Source organism: Podarcis raffonei, chromosome 12 (assembly GCF_027172205.1).
Source record: "Podarcis raffonei isolate rPodRaf1 chromosome 12, rPodRaf1.pri, whole genome shotgun sequence".
In the NCBI taxonomy this organism is placed as follows: Eukaryota; Metazoa; Chordata; class Lepidosauria; order Squamata; family Lacertidae; genus Podarcis; species Podarcis raffonei.
Window position 1 is genome coordinate 46399688 of NC_070613.1, and position 18309 is coordinate 46417996.

An 18309-nucleotide genomic window follows, 5' to 3' on the forward strand; every position below is an offset into this window, starting at 1 on the left:
AGAGAGTTGGTGGTTGTCAACCAAGTCAAAGATGTCATAAGCAAGGCCTTATCTGAAGATTGTAGCGTATGGAGGTACGGATATACAGTGGTACCTCAGGTTACATACGCTTCAGGTTACATACGCTTCAGGTTACAGACTCCGCTAACCCAGAAATAGTACCTTGGGTTAAGAACATTGCTTCAGGATGAGAACAGAAATCGTGCTCCGGCGGTGCAGCAGCAGCGCCCATTAGCACCCATTAGCTAAAGTGATGCTTCAGGTTAAGAACAGTTTCAGGTTAAGAACAGACCTCCAGAACGAATTAAGTACTTAACCCGAGGTACCACTGTGTGTGTGTGTATATATATATACACACACCCCTTAAAACAGGGGTCACCCACCTTTTGCAGCCAGGAGGTAGTACACTTTGAATTTTGAGAGAGTGCTGGAGGTGCCAGTCACAAAACCGTAACATAACACTTAATGCCTGCCATGGGGGCAGGAGGAGGAGATGTGGAAGTCCTTGACTCTATAGCAACCTGACCTATATCTCTCTCCTCTTGCACCTGTTCTTATCTCTCCAATCCCACAGCTTCTCCTGCCTCTGACTCTCCTCTCCTGGAAGTTACAAGCTCCTGCCAGATCACTGATCCCTTCTTCCCAGTCTGTCAGTCTCCAGCCCCACTTCTCCTGCTACCCACTCATCAGTATCCAGCCACCACTCCTCTGTGCCCAGCAGATGGGCACATAGGTCAACTCTCAGTTTCTCATTTTCCCTGTCTTAAGTTCAGTTCCCCATGTCTCCACATCAGTTTGCTTTCTTAAAAAAAGTAAAAAGGGGTCCTTGTGAAAATTTACCAGCATTTTTGTGTGAATTTCTCCTTACACATTTTTGCATGTGATTTTTCCTGATAGAAACAGCTATTCCCCCTAGTAAAATGCATCTTTGTATGTTACTGTTGTAAATATATGCATTTGCAGGCACACTTTATACCCTGGGTATTTGCATTTTTGTATACATTTCATGGATGGAAAACTGCATTGCAAAATTTGGAGGAGTACGAGTCTGTTTTGCTCCGAATGTTTTTTCAGAAAGTGCAAATTAGCTGCGCTCCCCATTAAACGTGAAATTAATCTCCCTTGTGAAAAAGGGCGCCTGCTTGCACAAACTGAGTCAAGCCAATTTTTTGCAGCTCCTCCCCTGCCTACTGCAGCCCTCCAGGTCATATCTCATTCTACTGTAGAGCGTCTCCCAATCCCCAGGAGCCGGATGGGGTGGATAGGTGAAAATCAGGTACCCCAACATTTGCGAGTGGGTGCACTTTAAAGTAAGGAAGAGCCAACAGTGGACACAACCCACAAAGTGTTATCCAGTCTGGGCACATCACGCTGGGTTTATGGGCAACTGATTCCCTCTGTTGAATTGAATCAGAAACTTCCATTTCCCCACTCATATTTCCATTGTACTCAAAAGAGCTACGTGGAAACTTCAGCTGTGTGAGCTATGAGATTATTTCTCTTTGGCGTCTAATGCAATGCCACCCAATTGCCCTGGTCAGCACAGATCCAGATTCAAAGAGCATTTGTTTCACATTTTTGCATAGAGGCATCCTGCCCTCAAAGGGATGGCTTGATCATGATGTCTTTTAAAATGATCCTGAAAGGACCACACATTTGCTTTTATTTATCAGAGAGGTTCTTTCCAGCCAAAAATGATGTGCTTACAAAAGATGTGCAGAGCATCTTCAGAGCACCCAGCATGATGCCACAAAAGCTCTCATTAGCTCTTCAAATTAGCAGGTACATCATACCATGGCTTTTTGTTCGCAAACCCATGCTTAGCGTCTTGGCTCCCTCCCCTATCAAACAGCCTTTCAGATCACAGCTGCAGCTCATTGTCTGCACCCAACTTGAACTCAATGGAAACATAATTAAATTGAAAACAAAAAGAGAGTGGGCTGACTTAGGAGTAACTCCAGAATTCTGCACCTGTGGTTCGGAGAAAAACTGTCAGTAAAAAAAGCAGGTCCTTAATGCGGTTAAGGCTCCCATCAAATTATGGGGCCTATTTTCTTTTGTGGATATTGCCACGGATCTTGCAATAATTGTGTGTGCATGCACACGTTTTAAAAACAACTGGAATCATGTTAATAATTTTTAAGTAACAAGACTTCTGCACAAAGGATGAACCCTGTTCAGCCAAAGTTGGGATGACTAAGTTCATTTTGGCAAAAGTGTTCTACGGGGCAATCCTATGCCTATCTCCCCACATGTAAATCCCATTGGGTTCAATGTGGCTTATGCCCAGGAAAGGATGGGGAAGAAATTATAGCAAAGTACTGGAAGACACAAGAACTACCCACACTGGAAGAATGGCAGACGAAGGTGAACGACTATATGGGACTGGCTGAGATGACCGGCAGAATCCGAGACCAAGGGAAAGAGACGGTGGAAGAAGACTGGAAGAAATTTAAAGTTTACCTTAAGAACTGTTGTAAAATTAATGAGTGTTAAAATGTTTTGAGTAATGCAAAATAGAATTGCAGCGATAAACAATTGGACATGGGAAAAAGGATTTAAAGGAAGTGCTATAAGTAAATAAAATTAGAGGTTGCTGGAAAAATTTAAAACAAGGATGCAGAAAAAGGAGGTATGGGGAAGTCGTTGAAAGAAGGTTTAAGGAAAAGAAGGTTAAGAAATTATACATGTTTATATGTGTGTTTGTTTTTGTATTGTCTTGTATTGTTATTTAATATGTGTTGGAAAAATAATAAAAATTTATATATATATATAAAAAAAAGGATGGGGAAGAAATTAGATTCCGCTTGCATTTTAAGGTGATCTTACCAGATTTGCACTTTAGCAATGCAGTTCTCCAAGCAATGTGCACAAAAAAGCACCTATTTGGATAAAGTGTGCCTCTAAATGCATACATTACTGAAAACAACATACAGAAATGCATTGTCAAAACTGAGTACTGAAAAATACATTTATTAGGAGAAATACACAAGGAAATGAAAAAGAATTTTTATTAGCATTTTTTAAAATTGCTGCAGAAATGTGGAGAACTGAATTTAAGAATGGAAAAATGTACAACTGAAAGAACCGAAAATTGAAAGATGTGTTCATCCCTACTCCCAGCTTGATCCATGGGTTTCACTAGAACCTACAGCCCAATCCTAAACAGAAATAAATCACACTAAGTTCAGTAGGACTAACTCCCAAGTAACTGTACACAGGATTTCAGGTTTAGTTGTGACAAATGTTACCTGGATTTGAGCCACCAGGTTTCCAAATGTTTGTTTGCCCCTCATTTTCCTGGGCTTATGTTTTGCGGTGTCAGAGGGAATCTGATTTATCATATCCATTTCCCAGCTACTGTCATCAACGTAGTTTCTGGCAAGCAGAGAAGAATCTGAAGAATCATGCAAACAACTGTCCTGATTACTGGTGGAAGTGGAAGGGCCTTGATAATGCCTTGGAAATGCCTGTTTAGCGCAGGGACTGACCAAGCGGGCGACAGGGTCTGCAAGATTCGTGGGCCAGATTAACGAGCCCGGTGGGCCGTATCTGGCCTATGGCCTTAGTGTGATGACCTCTGGCTTAGGCATTGGAATTGACCCGACTATATCTGACTCCTGCCCGCCATGCAGGAAGTCCAGTAAGGGTCAACCACTGGTAGGGGGAGCCCTACCAGTGCAAACCAACTCAAGCTCCCCCAGGGTTCCTGACAGGGTCATGGCACGGCCCTAGCCCCACCCCAGGCTTCAGACAAGATCCACACTCCCAGATTCCTTTAACGGAATAACCTTAAGCTTGGAGGGGCAGGTGATGGCCACACCTCCCCTCCCCATCACACGATCAACCAATGCATAATCGCCAAACCTTACAAAGTTATGAAAATTTGGTCTGAATTGGAAACTGAAGAATGGAGAGATCTCCCTATGTGGAGATCTGAAGACCCAAGGATTACAAATTTGATTAAGGTGGAAGTTGGAGCTTTGGAGACATTTGGACTTGGAAGGAGTAAGAAACAAGATTCAGGCTCCACTTTTAAGTATGGAGGTCTGGCTGGAAGAAACATGGACCTTATTGGACTAGAGCTTCTCCGAAATTTGGGGCTTAATACCAAGGACTATCAGAAAAACCGGCAGAGAGGAATTGAGAGAGAATTAAGAGCCTCGGACGTGAGGTCTCCAGGCTGATGGTAGATTGACTGATGGACGTTTGTTGGGGATTGAAACCGGGAAAGGGGGGGGTGGAGTTTGGGAATCCAAAGGGTGTATAATTATAATCTGTTTTGCTTTTACTTTGTTTTGTCATTTGTATGAGAATTGAGGAAATCGTGGAAGGGAATTTAGGCCGACTTTAGAAAAAGGTTTTAAGAATAAGCACTGATGTTTACAAGGCAAAATTGGTTTTTCAAAATGAACTAAGTATAAAATATAAAATATAAAAAGGTTAAAAATTAGGGACAAGAACTTGTTGAACCAACAATTTGAATTGGAATACAAGAGGGGGAGGTGTGGGGAAGTCAGGGAAATATGTTATTGAAAATAAGGATTGTGAATTCTATGTGTTTTTAAACTTTTTTGTTTCTCCTTTTTTGAATTTTTTTTAATGTATTACAATGGAAGATTTTAATAAATATCTTAAAAAAAACAAAAACAAAGTTATGACGATTGCTATGAGGTAGGCGAAAACCAAATGGCCCTTGCCAATTTGCCAAGTGGAAAAATTCCTACCAGGCCCCTCAATGGCGACCAACCAAGGTCCATAGCAAGGCCAATGTCGAAACCTGCAAATTAGGGAGGGTGGGGGGAGTTTGAGGAAGCTCTCCTGCTTGCGCCTCAGTTTAAATGGAGCCCAGCCACGCCTCCTGGCCAGCGGATTGGCTGGCCAGATGACTGTGTCCCCCGCCCCTGGAGGGGAGTGGGTGGCCATGTGGTCCACCGCAACTCCTCCCTGCTGTGAAGCGGAGTGGATTTGCTGCAGGAGCATGGAGAGTGAAAACATGAAGAAGACCTCATTGCTGTTTGATAAATTTGAGAGACCACACCATACATTTAAAGCACACAACTTCCCCCAAAGTATCCCGGGAACTCTAGTTTGTTAAGGGTGCAGGTCATTGTAGTTCACAGGGTTCTTTGAGGAAGCCACGTGCTTCAAATGTACTTTAAATGTGTGGTGTACATGAAGTCTGCCTCAGAGTTTCTGAGACTTTGCAATTATGAGAAATATCTGCATACCGGCCCAAAAGCGTGGCTTTCAACAAAACTAGAATAGTAAAGCGGGAATGCAAAGAATAAACATTTAGATGTACATGAATGTGTAATGATAAATACATAAAGAATGACATGACTGCAGAACAGGGTTGTTCTCAAATCTGACTTCAGTGAATATAACACTTGCTGTCTATGCAATTGTTAGCTGCTTGTAGGCAAAGTAATTCTGACACGCTGTCAGGTTTTAGCTGAACAAAAACAAGAATCATGCAAGCACCAGCATTTAAAATGTGCCATATGAACAAAAGTAGATAAAACACAAATAAAGGCTTTTTACCCATTTAAAAGCAATATTCACTATTTAAAATACACATAACACAATATAATCTCCAGAGCAGTCATAAAACACTATGTGCGTTAATGTAGTGCACCTATAATAAATGCACACTTTGATTAAGGTAAGGTGTTAATGACTAATTTATAACTTGAAATCTTTTTGTCTAATGTTTATTGAGGCTGCAATTCTGTATGTGTTTACTTGGGAGTGAGACCCATTAAAAATAATGGGACTTGCTTCTGAATATCCATGTATAGATTATGCTGCCACTCTCCCATGTGAACACAGCAAAAATGTACAAGACATGATGTATGGGGGGAAACGGTACCTGGTTGTCTAATTTTGTCCTGTGTGTGGAAAAAAATAAATATTTAGCACTGTGAAAGCTATCCATCTGCTGTCCATTTAAAAACCACTTACTGTAAACTGTATTTGGCAGCCACCCATGATGTAGTCTAAGAACGAATGCATCTTGTGAATCTGGAAGAGAAGAGAGCCAGAAATTCAGATTTAAATGGCACATTCTTAAATACTTCTTCATGTATTAAATGGGAAGGTACTTCTGTGAAGAAGGCATTTATTTAGAGCGGGGGATGGGGTTGGGGCTTCCTTTAAGCCAGATCCTTATTAATCCTCAACCCTATGGGCCAACTCTGACAACCTGACATCATTACGGGCCCTGGGACCTTAGGGTAAACGGCTGGAAATAAATATATAAGCAATGGCACCATGCTACATGTGGTAAGCAGCTATATGCGTTTTGATTGCACACAGGGAACAGAATGGGTTTCTGAGGATCAGCAGCAACCACATTCCTGAACAGCAACTGTCATCGCAGTGAAAACACTGATCCACCTTGACTCCACAACATCTGTTATGCTACCTCTGGGAGTCCCTTGCTATAATTAATTTCTGAGACATGTTTCAGTGTACTTTTTTACTTTATTTTAACATAGCAATGCCTACAAAATGCCTACAGTGAATTCAATTCCCTTTCATCAATTGGGCTTTTAACTTAGCTAAACACACACACACACACACACACACACACACACACACACACACACACACCACCCTTCCAATTCTAAATATTGTGAATCTGTTCAAATGACAGCACCTTGCAGAGATTGAGAATGACAATGCCAGAGTTCTTGTAATTCTTCTTCTTCACTTTGTACTTGGGGTTTATGCACTCCCACTGTACCTGTGAAGACACAAACCGGGAGCATGAAAGCCGTTTCATGTAAGAATCTGAATAATTTATTCAAGTTGCATAATGTGTGCTCTGCCGATGAAAACAGAAATCACATGAAACAGTCCAAAGCTAAAGGCATTTCTAAACACCAGCCAATCAGGAGGGAATTATCCCTTATCCGAGACCTTCTGCAAAGTAAAACACCTGCACATCAGTTTATTTTTTTTACAAGTGCCATTGCAAACACTGATTTGGCATGCACCTCTGCAAGCTATTCAAACATTAGGCTAACTCTGATGGCTTGCTGGAGCAGACTGAAGGTCCATCATGTATAGGGATGAGGAACCCGCAGATTCCCCAAGCCCTGCTGTAGACCAAATGGAAAGGCAGAGCCTGTGTAAATGCTTCATAAGACAACCCATTGCCACCAGCTATAGTTTGAAGTGCAAGCCAGGTTTGTATAAATTTCTAAATATATAAAATGCATACACAAAAATACAGCTATGGCTATTTAAGCTGTCATGCACTGCCTCAGTGAAAGTGCTTTAGTCCCCTAACCAGTCAAGCCAGAATACTTATTTTATCAATGTAGTCCTATTTAAGTCAATGCAAATCTCTTTTTCAATCTAGCACGTATATATGGACAGAACATACATCTCCTTGATGTTATCATGCTTCAGTGTTTATAATCCATTAGTGGGTCTCATTTGCTTCCATAAACTATTAAACTGTGTTATGCTATTTAAAAAACTCAACCACTTACCCCAGGGTAAAGCCATTAGTGCTGGAGTCACAAATTGCTTAAAGGGACAATTTGCACTTAGCTGGCTTTACTCCCATTGAAGTTAAGGAATTAAACACATTTTCTGCAAACACAGGCATTTTAAGGGATTGGAAGACACTGGCTATGGGTATGTTGAAACAAAATAAAAAAACTTCCTTCCAGTAGCACCTTAGAGACCAACTAAGTTTGTTATTGGTGTGAGCTTTCGTGTGCATGCACACTTCTTCAGATATGGATATGTTGTCGGACTACAACTCCTATCATCTCTGACCATTGGATGCACTGCGTCGTGCTGATGGGAGTTGGGGGGCCAACAACATCCGGTGAGGCACAGGTTCTCCAGACCTGCGCATAAACCAAAGGGAATGGCAGGGCCAGTGAAAATGCGTCAGTAAGACAACCCCTTGGGCCTTGGCCATCAATTTTACTCTGCTCTGCCAACCAATCCTGTGGCCTCACTGCCCACATGGGAGATTCCACTCTGCACACTGAGCTGCAGATGGGACTAAGCCGCTTCTGGTGAACCAGAGCAGCGCACGGAAATGCCGTTTACCTTCCCGCCGGAGTGGTACCTATTTATCTACTTGCACTTTGACGTGCTTTCGAACTGCTAGGTTGGCAAGAGCAGGGACCGAGTAACGGGAGCTCACCCCGTTGTGGGGATTCGAACCGCGACCTTCTGATCGGCAAGTCTTAGACTCTGTGGTTTAACTCACAGGGCCACCCGCATCCCCCACTCAGGCTGCTGTTTTGAGTGTACAGCACCCAGCTAAAGGTTAAAACATGCTCTTTTTTAAACGCTGCTGACTTTGACCCTGCAGATGGATCTGATAACTAAGCAAATTTAACAAGAGGGACATTTCCATACTCTGGCTGGCCCAGATAGCTGAATGTGGCCCAGCTTCCCCAGGAATTCAAATTATTCATCTTGTGAATTAATTCTCTTTTCCAGTCGAGGTAACAGACAGGGCCACATGTTTCTGGGAATTTTTCCAACATCTTCATTTATTTTTTATTGCTTTCTGATCTCTGGAGTACTTGCTCAAGTTCAGCCCCTCCTTTCAGATCTGATATACTGTATCTTAATTGACGATTTACCAAAACCCTGGTGGGAGGCAAATTTGACAGGGATGTACTAGTGTAATAGTTCATATCTGCCCAGATGTCGGACCTCAGGGTGAAGGGTGAGGACAACAAGAACAACAAGTCCTGTGTGCTATGTGGACACCCATTTGCACAACACTTGCTTATGTTAATTTATACAAACAAATGCAAATCTAGAAGCAATTACTAACATCAGATTTAATTTTTACAGTTTAAATAGAAATACAGCACATCTCACCATAGTAGGAGAGATTATGATCAGGAGGTCTGCTTGGTTGCTGGCCAGCTGCTAACTGATGATGGGAAACTTCTTTTTTAAATATTTTATTTATAGTTTTCAGTTTTATACATTTCAATAATTTTACAATCATTTTAACATTTCGAAACTTGACTTCTTTCCCCCTCTTCCTGCGGTTCCTCAAATTTATTTTTAATATTTTTTGCATGTCCAAATTAACTTAATTTGCTCATTTATTCATCTACTTTAAATATATATACTCTTACAAAACTGCAGGTTATTACAATAATCCTGCCAATTTTCTTATCTTTTTACAGTTTGTAAATATTCCACAAATCATTACCATTCTTTTATAAAATGTTTGTTGTTTTGATTTCTTATTATTCTGGTAAGTTTTGCCATTTCTGCATATTCCATAAGTTTTGCTGGGACTTCTTTCCATTTCTGGGCAAGTAACATTCTTGCCGCTGTAGTCGCATACATGAATAAATTTCTGTACAGTTTGGGTAGTTCTGGGAAACTTCTAAGCCCCTCCTGGTTTCCCTTCTTATGGTTTCATCTCTTTAAACTGGACTAGGACTGGAGTGGACAGACCTTCAAACAGAGGACTGTAAATTAAGACACATGGGAACCCCAGTGCTTTAGTCAGATTCAGCTGGTCACCTTTTGAACATGGCATGGGAGATGACGGAGGTATCTATCACCTTGTCCTTTGCCTCAGGCAGCAAAATGTATTGAGCCAGTGCTGTGTACAAAGGATTTGTCAAGCCCTCTTTCCAAGCACCACTGTGCTCATTTTACAAACACAAATGGGAAGCCGAGAGATTCCTTGCACTCAAGTGAACTGATAGGGACTTCTTCAGTAATAAAGCAGACAAATTTTGGAGTCAGAAGCCCTACCAGATCAATCTCACGATGTCAGCTAATGAGTCATTTTGTTATTAAACACGAGATTGTTCACATTTTATTTTTATTTTTTGGGAAATGAGAATTTTATGTACGAAAGTGACATAGCATTTGGGTGCCCTGTGGAAATAATTTAGAAGGCATGTTTAAATGTTTAGGATATTTCTGGATTTTTGCAGTATTTTAACTACAACGAATTGAAAGTCCAAGAGTCCTTATTTTATATGTATCACATAACAACAACAACAACAACAACCTCTAAGAAATGCAAGGCTATTGTATTGTCATATTGCCTGCCTCAGAAATCTAGAAGTGTTGGCCTCAGATACATGATTTTTTCAGATACATGAAAACTAGTTTTTCCTCCATAATTAAAATAGGTATAGTGTAGGAAGTATTATTCCATTTAGGCTGAAATCCAGCACATACTTACCTGGTAGCTAGTCCCACTGAATTCAATGGGACTGACCACTGAGAAGCCATGCACAGGATTTCACTGTTAATATAGAAATTACATCTAGTTGTGACACCTCAAATCAGGCTTCCTCAACCTTGGCCCTCCAGATGTTTTGAGACTACAATTCCCATCATCCCTGACCACTGGTCCTGCTAGCTAGGGATCATGGGAGTTGTAGGCCAAAAAGAGCTGGAGGGCCGCGGTTGAGGAAGCCTGCCTCAAATGTTCCTTCACAACTTGTTTTTGAACTTCCAGAGATTAGACACTCTTCGTATGACTAGACTTTAACATAATAATAATTATGAACTATCTTAGTTAAATAACATCCTCACCTTCTGGAAATTTCCATGGAGATTGCAAATGTTAGAGGTTTTCTCAAAAACCATTTACTTCTTGTTCTTTCCCTGTTGCAGAAACAGATTTTCACTTATATAATATTCCCATTGCTAACTGTCCAGGTGCACCTTCTTTTTAAGGCTATTTTTAAACCCCTCTGGCTCCCTTGAGCTGAGCAGAGGAATTTCCTTGGCACCTTCGATTGCCTTTATCAAAACTTATTATCCAAATATGTGCATGATGTATTGACATGTGTGCCATAGGGTTTTGTGTGGGTGGGTGGAACTGTAGGAAGTCGCCAAACAGAAAGGTGAAGAAGTTCAGTTTTCTTAATAAAAAATGACCAAAACAACAAATGATTCCAGCATCAGGCACTCATCAGAAATGATTGTCGTTTCTCATTTTCAACAACAAAACAATGCAACGAGAGCCTGCTTAATAAGGCCCATTACCCATCTAGTCTAGCACCCTGCCCACAGTGTGCTAGACTAGACTGGGAGTGGCCTCCAGGAACACATAACACTGGTCCTGAGAGATCTGCATTGGCTCCCAGTACGTTTCCGAGCACGATTCAAAGTGTTGCTGCTGACCATTAAAGCTCTAAACGGCCTCGGCCCTGTATACCTGAAGGAGCGTCTCCACCCCCATCGTCCAGCCAGGACACTGAGGTCCAGCGCGGAGGGCCTTCTGGCGGTTCCCTCATTGCGAGAAGTGAGGTTACAGGGAACCAGACAGAGGGCCTTCTCGGTAGTGGCGCCCGCCCTGTGGAACGCCCTCCCATCAGATGTCAAGGAAATAAGCAGCTATCTTATCTTTAAAAGACATCTGAAGGCAGCCCTGTTTAGGGAAGTTTTTAATATTTAATGCTGCATTGTTTTTAACACTCGATTGGGAGCTGCCCAGAGTGGCTGGGGGAACTCAGCCAGATGGGTGGGGAATAAATGAATTATTATTATTATTATTATTATTATTATTATTATTATTATTATTTTGTCTAATCCTCTTTTAAAGCCACCCAAGTTGGTGGCCGTTACTGCCCTCTGTGGGATCCAGTTCCAGAGTTGCGCTGTGTGAAGCACTTTCTTTTATCTCTCCTGAATCTTCCAACGCTCAGCTTCATTTAGCATCATTAGTCCAAATTTGTGTGGATAGAGCTGATTCTGAGAAGTGGTTTTGTCACAGAGTTGCTTATGCCATCTTTATTGAAGCTTTTACTTCAGAAGTCAATTTGTTTCATCTGACACAGCAGAAGCTTATGAAAGCAGAGGAAGTATCCAACAAAGGTTTCTACACCCTACTTAATAAAAAGTGTTACTTACTTCCTGTCCTATTTTTCTAGAGAAACAGGTGCCAGAACTCAGCATGAAAGCCTCCCCTATTCTCTTATAATGACAACGGTGCCCACCAGAGAGGGGCCGGAACTGAATTCCAGCAAGTTCCAGCTGAAAGAAAAGCCCTGCTTTCTTCTTATTGTATTGTTCTTCTGTTGCAGGCACCCCCAAACTCAGCCATCCAGCTGTTTTTGGACTTCAACTCCCATTATCCCTGACCACTGGTTCTGTTCGCTAGGGATGTTGGGAGTTGTAGTCCCAAAATGGCTGGAGGGCCGGGTTTGGGGATCCCTGTTCTATTGCATAGAGCAGGTATTATGAATGAAAGCTTCAAAGACAGCAACCAGCTGTTGGAAGATGCAAGTCTTAGAAAGCTGGCTAAGCTGTTGAGCTCAGAAGATTCTTTTGGCTAACTATGATCTTCGGGGGGAGGGGGGCGACAGAGAAACCTATGAGGGTGCATGAAACATCGCAATGTGAGTAAACTGAAGAGCAGCAAGGAAACACATCTGCTCAGAAGCTCGCTTCAGTCTGGTTAATTTAGGCCAGTGTTTCTCAGCCTTGGGTCCCCAGATGTTGTTGGACTACAACTCCCACCATCCCTGAGCTCTGGCCTTCCTAGCTAGGGATGATGGGAGTTGTGGTTCAACAACATCTTGGGACCCAAGGTTGAGAAAGGTTGATTTAGGCAGTAGAGAATGAGTAGAAATATTATCTCAATTAACTCACCTGGCCTTTATCAGTAGTCTTCAGCCAGTTTGGTCCTGGAACCAACCTTCAAGCCAAGCATGCATTTGGGGACCCATTCCTGAACATGTTATGATATACTATCTGCCTGGTGTGTTGTGCTGCTAATGCAGCCCAACTTAGGTCATGGCAAGACTCAGTGGTGAGTCTCAACTCAACTTAGTGGCCTAAAGAGTCAGAATGAGGATTAGACCCCTCCAAAATGTTTTCATTCTAGGGGAGTAGGGGGGAAACCAGAATGAGTGGGATGGAGGGGAGAAGCACTCCATTCACCCATGAAGCATCAGTGTCACTACTGCAGAGAAACAAAAGAATGTGCAATGGCACGCTGGATCGGAAGTCTTAATATCCTTCCCAGAAGCAAACTGGCAGCTTTCTAGATCTAAAGGTTGCTAATAAGTTGACCTGATAAAGTGGGAGGTCATCTACCCAGGGAGGAATAAGAAGTTTTCTCAGAAATTCCAATTAAAGTCTAGCTCAGCTCTGGTTCCCACTGAAACCACCGGTGACATTTTAACACAGCACAGATGCAGGAGGCAAAAAAGCAATCTGTAAGGCGGAGGTGGTGAGAACAACTGTATTATTTTCTATTGAAGAATCCGTCTGAAATAAACAACATATGACTACTTGTTAAGATGTCCTCTACGTCTGAAATGTGGTGACAGGTGGGCATGGTTAAAGCCTGAGGAGGAAGAATGAGAATTGGGAAGAATGAGACACGGTCACCAGCCTCAGCTAGCCCCTCAACCCAACTGAACAATCAGTCCAGGGGGGGAAATTCCTGTCAGCTTCCTCCTCTTTAGCCTCATAATTGTTCCTTGAAACTCAGCAGGGAGGCTGGGAGCAAACCTAGAATAAACCAGCTCTGTCTGTCATTGGCTATGACTCCACTTCCTGTTGGCCTCTCTTGCCTTCCGCCCTACCAGTCTCAATGGCCACCAGCCGCCACTGGATAAAGTGCTTATCCACACAAGTGTTCTGCATGAGCCCTGCCACATATTTGCTTATAGCTGGCCCTTTCATGTATAGGTTTAGTGTTAAATTGGCTCCTTGCGTCTAGTCCCGGGGCAGGTTGAGTATCAGATTTGCTCTGGACCCCATATAAGTTCTCAGCCACCCTGGCTGCAGAAAAACCTTGCTGCCTTAGTGTTATTTCCAGCCCTACTACAAACAAAATGGTTTACATGGTTTTGTAAGAAGACTAGTCCTCCTGTAAACAATTACCGTATTTTTTGCTCCATAACACTCACTTTTTTCCTCCTAGAAAGTAAGGGGAAATTTCTGTGCGTGTTATGGAGCGAATGCCTACGGATGGCGGGGGGATCTGCTGCAGTCGTGAGCAGAGGATCCATGGTTCCCCTTCCTTCCCTCCTCCGTGGCTCGCTTTGCTTGCTTTGAAACAGCAAAGCGGGAGAAGAGCCACTAAGTGGGAAGAAGAGAGGGACAGAGAGCCTGGTTACAAAGCACGGATCCACATGGATCCTCAGGATTTTTGCACTGGGTCACCCCAAATTCACCATCAGATCACATAGCATGTCAATGGCTACAGCTTGCACCAAAAAAATCACACACCCACTGTTGCCTGGGGCCGCAGTGGTGCAAAAACGTGGTTACAAAGCATGGATCCACATGGATCCTCAGGATTTTTGCATTGGGCTACTCCAAACTCACCGTCAGATCACACGTCTGTGGCCACAGCATGAACCACAAAAATCATACATCCACTGTTTCGTTTAGAATATTTTTTTCTTGTTTTCCTCCTCTAAAAACTATGTGCGTGTTATGGTCGGGTGCGTGTTGTAGAGCGAAAAATACGGTAGCTCATTTCACAGTCTAATAAAATAGAAGTCTAGAGTTTTTAGTGTGCATTCTAATCACTTTTTGTCCACATTGTTGTTGTTTAGTCATTTAGTCGTGTCCGACTCTTCGTGACCCCATGGACCAGAGCACGCCAGGCCCTCCTGTCTTCCACTGCCTCCCGCAGTTTGGTCAAACTCATGTTGGTAGCTTCGAGAACACTGTCCAACCATCTCATCCTCTGTCGTGCCCTTCTCCTTTTGCCCTCAATCTTTCCCAACATCAGGGTCTTTTCCATGAAGTCTTCTCTTCTCATGAGGTGGCCAAAGTATTGGAGTCTCAGCTGCAGGATCTGTCCTTCCAGTGAGCACTCAGGGCTGATTTCCTTCAGAATGTAGAGGTTTGATCTTCTTGCAGTCCATGGGACTCTCAAGAGTCTCCTCCAGCACCATAATTCAAAAGCATCAATTCTTTGGCAATCAGCCTTCTTTATGGTCCAGCTCTCACTTCCATACATCACTACTGAGAAAACCATGGCTTTAACTATACGGACCTTTGTCGGCAAGGTGATGTCTCTGCTTTTTAAGATGCTGTCTAGGTTTGTCATTGCTTTTCTCCCAAGAAACAGGGGTCTTTTAATTTCGTGACTGCTGTCACCATCTGCAGTGATCATGGAGCCCAAGAAAGTAAAATCTCTCACTGCCTCCATTTCTTCCCCTTTTGTCCACATTACTTTTATGAAATTGTCTTAAACACCTAAGGTGCTTCCAGACTGTTACCATTTTCTGGTGGGAATCAATAATATACTAGCAAATTCAGGCAGTACAATTAAAGCTTATTTCAGACCTTATGCGATAAGAAAAAATGATGAGGAAATGCACAGAAAAGTGTGAGTAGCACTTGTTTGACACAGTGTCATATAACATTCCTGCAAGCAAATCAGATTGAATGCTCAATAAACAGCTAATATAATCTAATTTCCCTGCAAACTTTGTGCAAACAAATCAGACAACCAACCATCTGGAATTCACCCTAGTGAAAAGCTGGCTTGAATGCTCATATCACTGCAATAAAAGGGACTGCATGTTTGGCAAGGCAGCCCACGCATTAAACTCTGCTGGCTATGGATTGAAAAGGTTAATCTTTTAATTCTGCTGTTGTTTTTAAATGGCACACATTCACCTGAGCCTACCTGTCTCCCTTCCAGGGCTCCTCGCATTTCCTTGAATGTTGAACTGAATTCTCCAATGAAGTCATGCTTGCCATTGGAATCCCAGTCCCAAACTATGCACTGAAAGAAAGAAAAAAAGAGAGAGAGAGAAATAATTCTTCCCCTTCCTTTAAAAAGATTTTTGGAGCTGATTTTATCAAAATTACAGACGCTTTTATCATATTACAGATGCTTCAGGTTACAGACTCCGCTAACCCAGAAATAGTGCTTCAGGTTAATAACTTTGCTTCAGGATGAGAACAGAAATCGTGCTCCGGTGGCACAGTGGCAGCGGGAGGCCCCATTAGCTAAAGTGGTGCTTTAGGTTAAGAACAGTTTCAGGTTAAGTACGGACCTCCGGAACGAATTAAGTACTTAACCTGAGGTACCATTGTACCCAGTTTGTGTGACACGGAAAGCCAAACGACAGCTTCGTAATACCTATATGAATGTGTGGGCTCCCAGAGTTATTACAATGGCTTTGCTCTTGCCTGGTCCTTTTCTTGGAGCCCACATGTTCAAAACATCTTGCTAAGCCATAGTTGGCTTACTGTGTCATAGGGCTGTTGGATAATTTTGTCAGGAATAGAACTGGGAATGGAAATTGCCACAATACACATGTTAATCCGAGGTCAGGAACAGAAATTGTGCATGTGAATAACAGCGGTATTTGCTATGATATTTTTTTCTAGTTCACAAACATTGCTGTAAATAATTGCGCTACGTTCTGATGTGGGCTAGCCCCACATTTAAAAACAGGGTCTCTAAAAAGATAATGTCTGTCTTAAGCTGCATCCCATTTCCTTCATTTTTGAAGTGATTATGCAATACTTGAAAACCAAACTGTTTTTTAAAAGTATTTAGCCCCCCCCCCATACATCTGAGGTCCTAAGCTGTGCATAAAACTGTACTGTGTGTATAAATCTGGCACTGTCTCTGTGTTATGCTGTTTCTGCCTGACATTTGGGGGGGGGGGGGTTCTAACAAATGCTGCCACTTCCCCACTCTTCCCCTCCCCCTTGGGAGAGTAGCAGGTTGGGAGCGGAGATCCAAGCAGATGGGTTGATTTGGATAGAAAAATTGGCAAGGATTTTCTCCAGTTAAATGCAAAGATAAATATAAATACAACAAACTGTGATATATTAATTAATTCCTATGCACAGTACCTCCTTTTGGCTGCTGAAGACCAACATTTTAATATATGGTGGGGTACAGAGTACAACTGTGATCTGACTAAGAAGCACTCCTTTGCAGGGAAGCTTCTGAGCAAGATATTCTGGTGCCTTTTCAGACTCAAGAGGGAGTGGAAAAAAAGAACACGACTGAAGTAGTCTGTCATTTTTCACCACATAAGTCTACAGCTTCTGCTTTGACCTTTATATCCCAAAGGGACGGAATATGCTTGAATCAGGTGCAGGAAGTACATCTCTCTCTTGAAAACCGACAAGCTTGCTGACAAGTCTGACAGAGATAGGAGTGATGTGCCCCCTCTGTGCCCAGGTTTGTATGTTTAGAGGTATACAGTTAAAAAGAGAGATTGCTGTGAAATTTGGGCCACCCTCCCCCATTTGATAAGGTTTCATTTTCACATTGCCAGTGCTAACAGGAAAAAGAACACACCTGGACAAGAAAATTGCTGGCAAGGAGAAACTATTTAACCCCTTTTCTGCTTGTCGTTCTCCAACTGGATTTAAAATCCCTATATCTAGCGCTACGATGGGGGGGCGGAAACCCCAGCTGCTTTGGATTAAAAACAACTGAAGGGGTAAATAATGGTATTGAGTCTTAAGGTGCCTCACTCGCCCCATACATTCAAAGCTCTATTATATCACTGATTATATCATTTGGGTGGGGTTTTTACCTTTACATACAAGGCAGAGAAGGGTTTCTTCTTCTTTCTTTTATCAAAACAAAACAAAAATAAAAGGCTTTTCTGTCATTTCAACCGGCGGCTCAGCTGCATTTCTGGGGCAGAAGGCTGATTGAAATGACACTACGCCGTGATGTAACATCATTCCCAAAGGCACTCTTGAGGAATCTCCCTACGACTGCTGCTACATAATGATGTACTGTTGCTCCCTGGAGTTTTCTGTATCTGGAATGTGGCCCAGCTGCTGAGACCAGTCATACTGCTGCCTGAATTGGCAAGGTTGCCCCCCCCCTTTTTTGGTAAAGCAAAGAAAAAAAGCAAATCCTTCCTACGCCTCTCATTTAAAAAGAAGATCACCACAGAAAAATATTTAAATGTTCCCAGCTGCCAGAGTTCTCAAAATACTCTGTCCACTTCCATGGGTGGTCAAATGGTTTGTCTCTAACAGACAATACTGACAACAGTTATGTAATTATATATTGCATTTTGCTTTGGTGAAATGCGGTGTATTTTCCATTGTGGTACTGGCCAGATGTTGTTGGACTTCAGCTCCCATCATCCTGACCTTTGGCCATGCTGGGCAGGGCTGATGAGAGATGGAGTCCAACAGCAGCTCGAAGCTACCATGTTGGCTACCCCTCCTCTATTTCCAGACTTGTTTGATTTTGCATCTTTGAAAGGATGCAGAATTAAACCTGTTCTCCTTGGAGGAAGAGAGGGGAGCTTAAAGGCAAAGGTAAAGGGACCCCTGACCATTAGGTCCAGTCGTGGCCGACTCTGGGGTTGCGGC

General features: G+C 42.6%; 1 protein-coding gene across 3 annotated transcripts in view; it reads right to left on the minus strand.

Annotated features, from left to right (window-relative positions):
- The window catches only part of CPNE4 (copine 4), a 204957-nt gene that overhangs the window by 22822 nt on the left and 163826 nt on the right, over positions 1-18309 (minus strand). For all 3 annotated transcript variants that reach the window (XM_053409655.1, XM_053409656.1, XM_053409654.1), the window contains exons 8-10: positions 15632-15730; positions 6662-6748; positions 5965-6024 (exon numbers count right to left, since the gene is read on the minus strand). In XM_053409655.1, coding sequence (XP_053265630.1) covers positions 5965-6024; positions 6662-6748; positions 15632-15730 — 246 coding nt within the window. The remainder of the gene's footprint in view (positions 1-5964; positions 6025-6661; positions 6749-15631; positions 15731-18309) is intronic.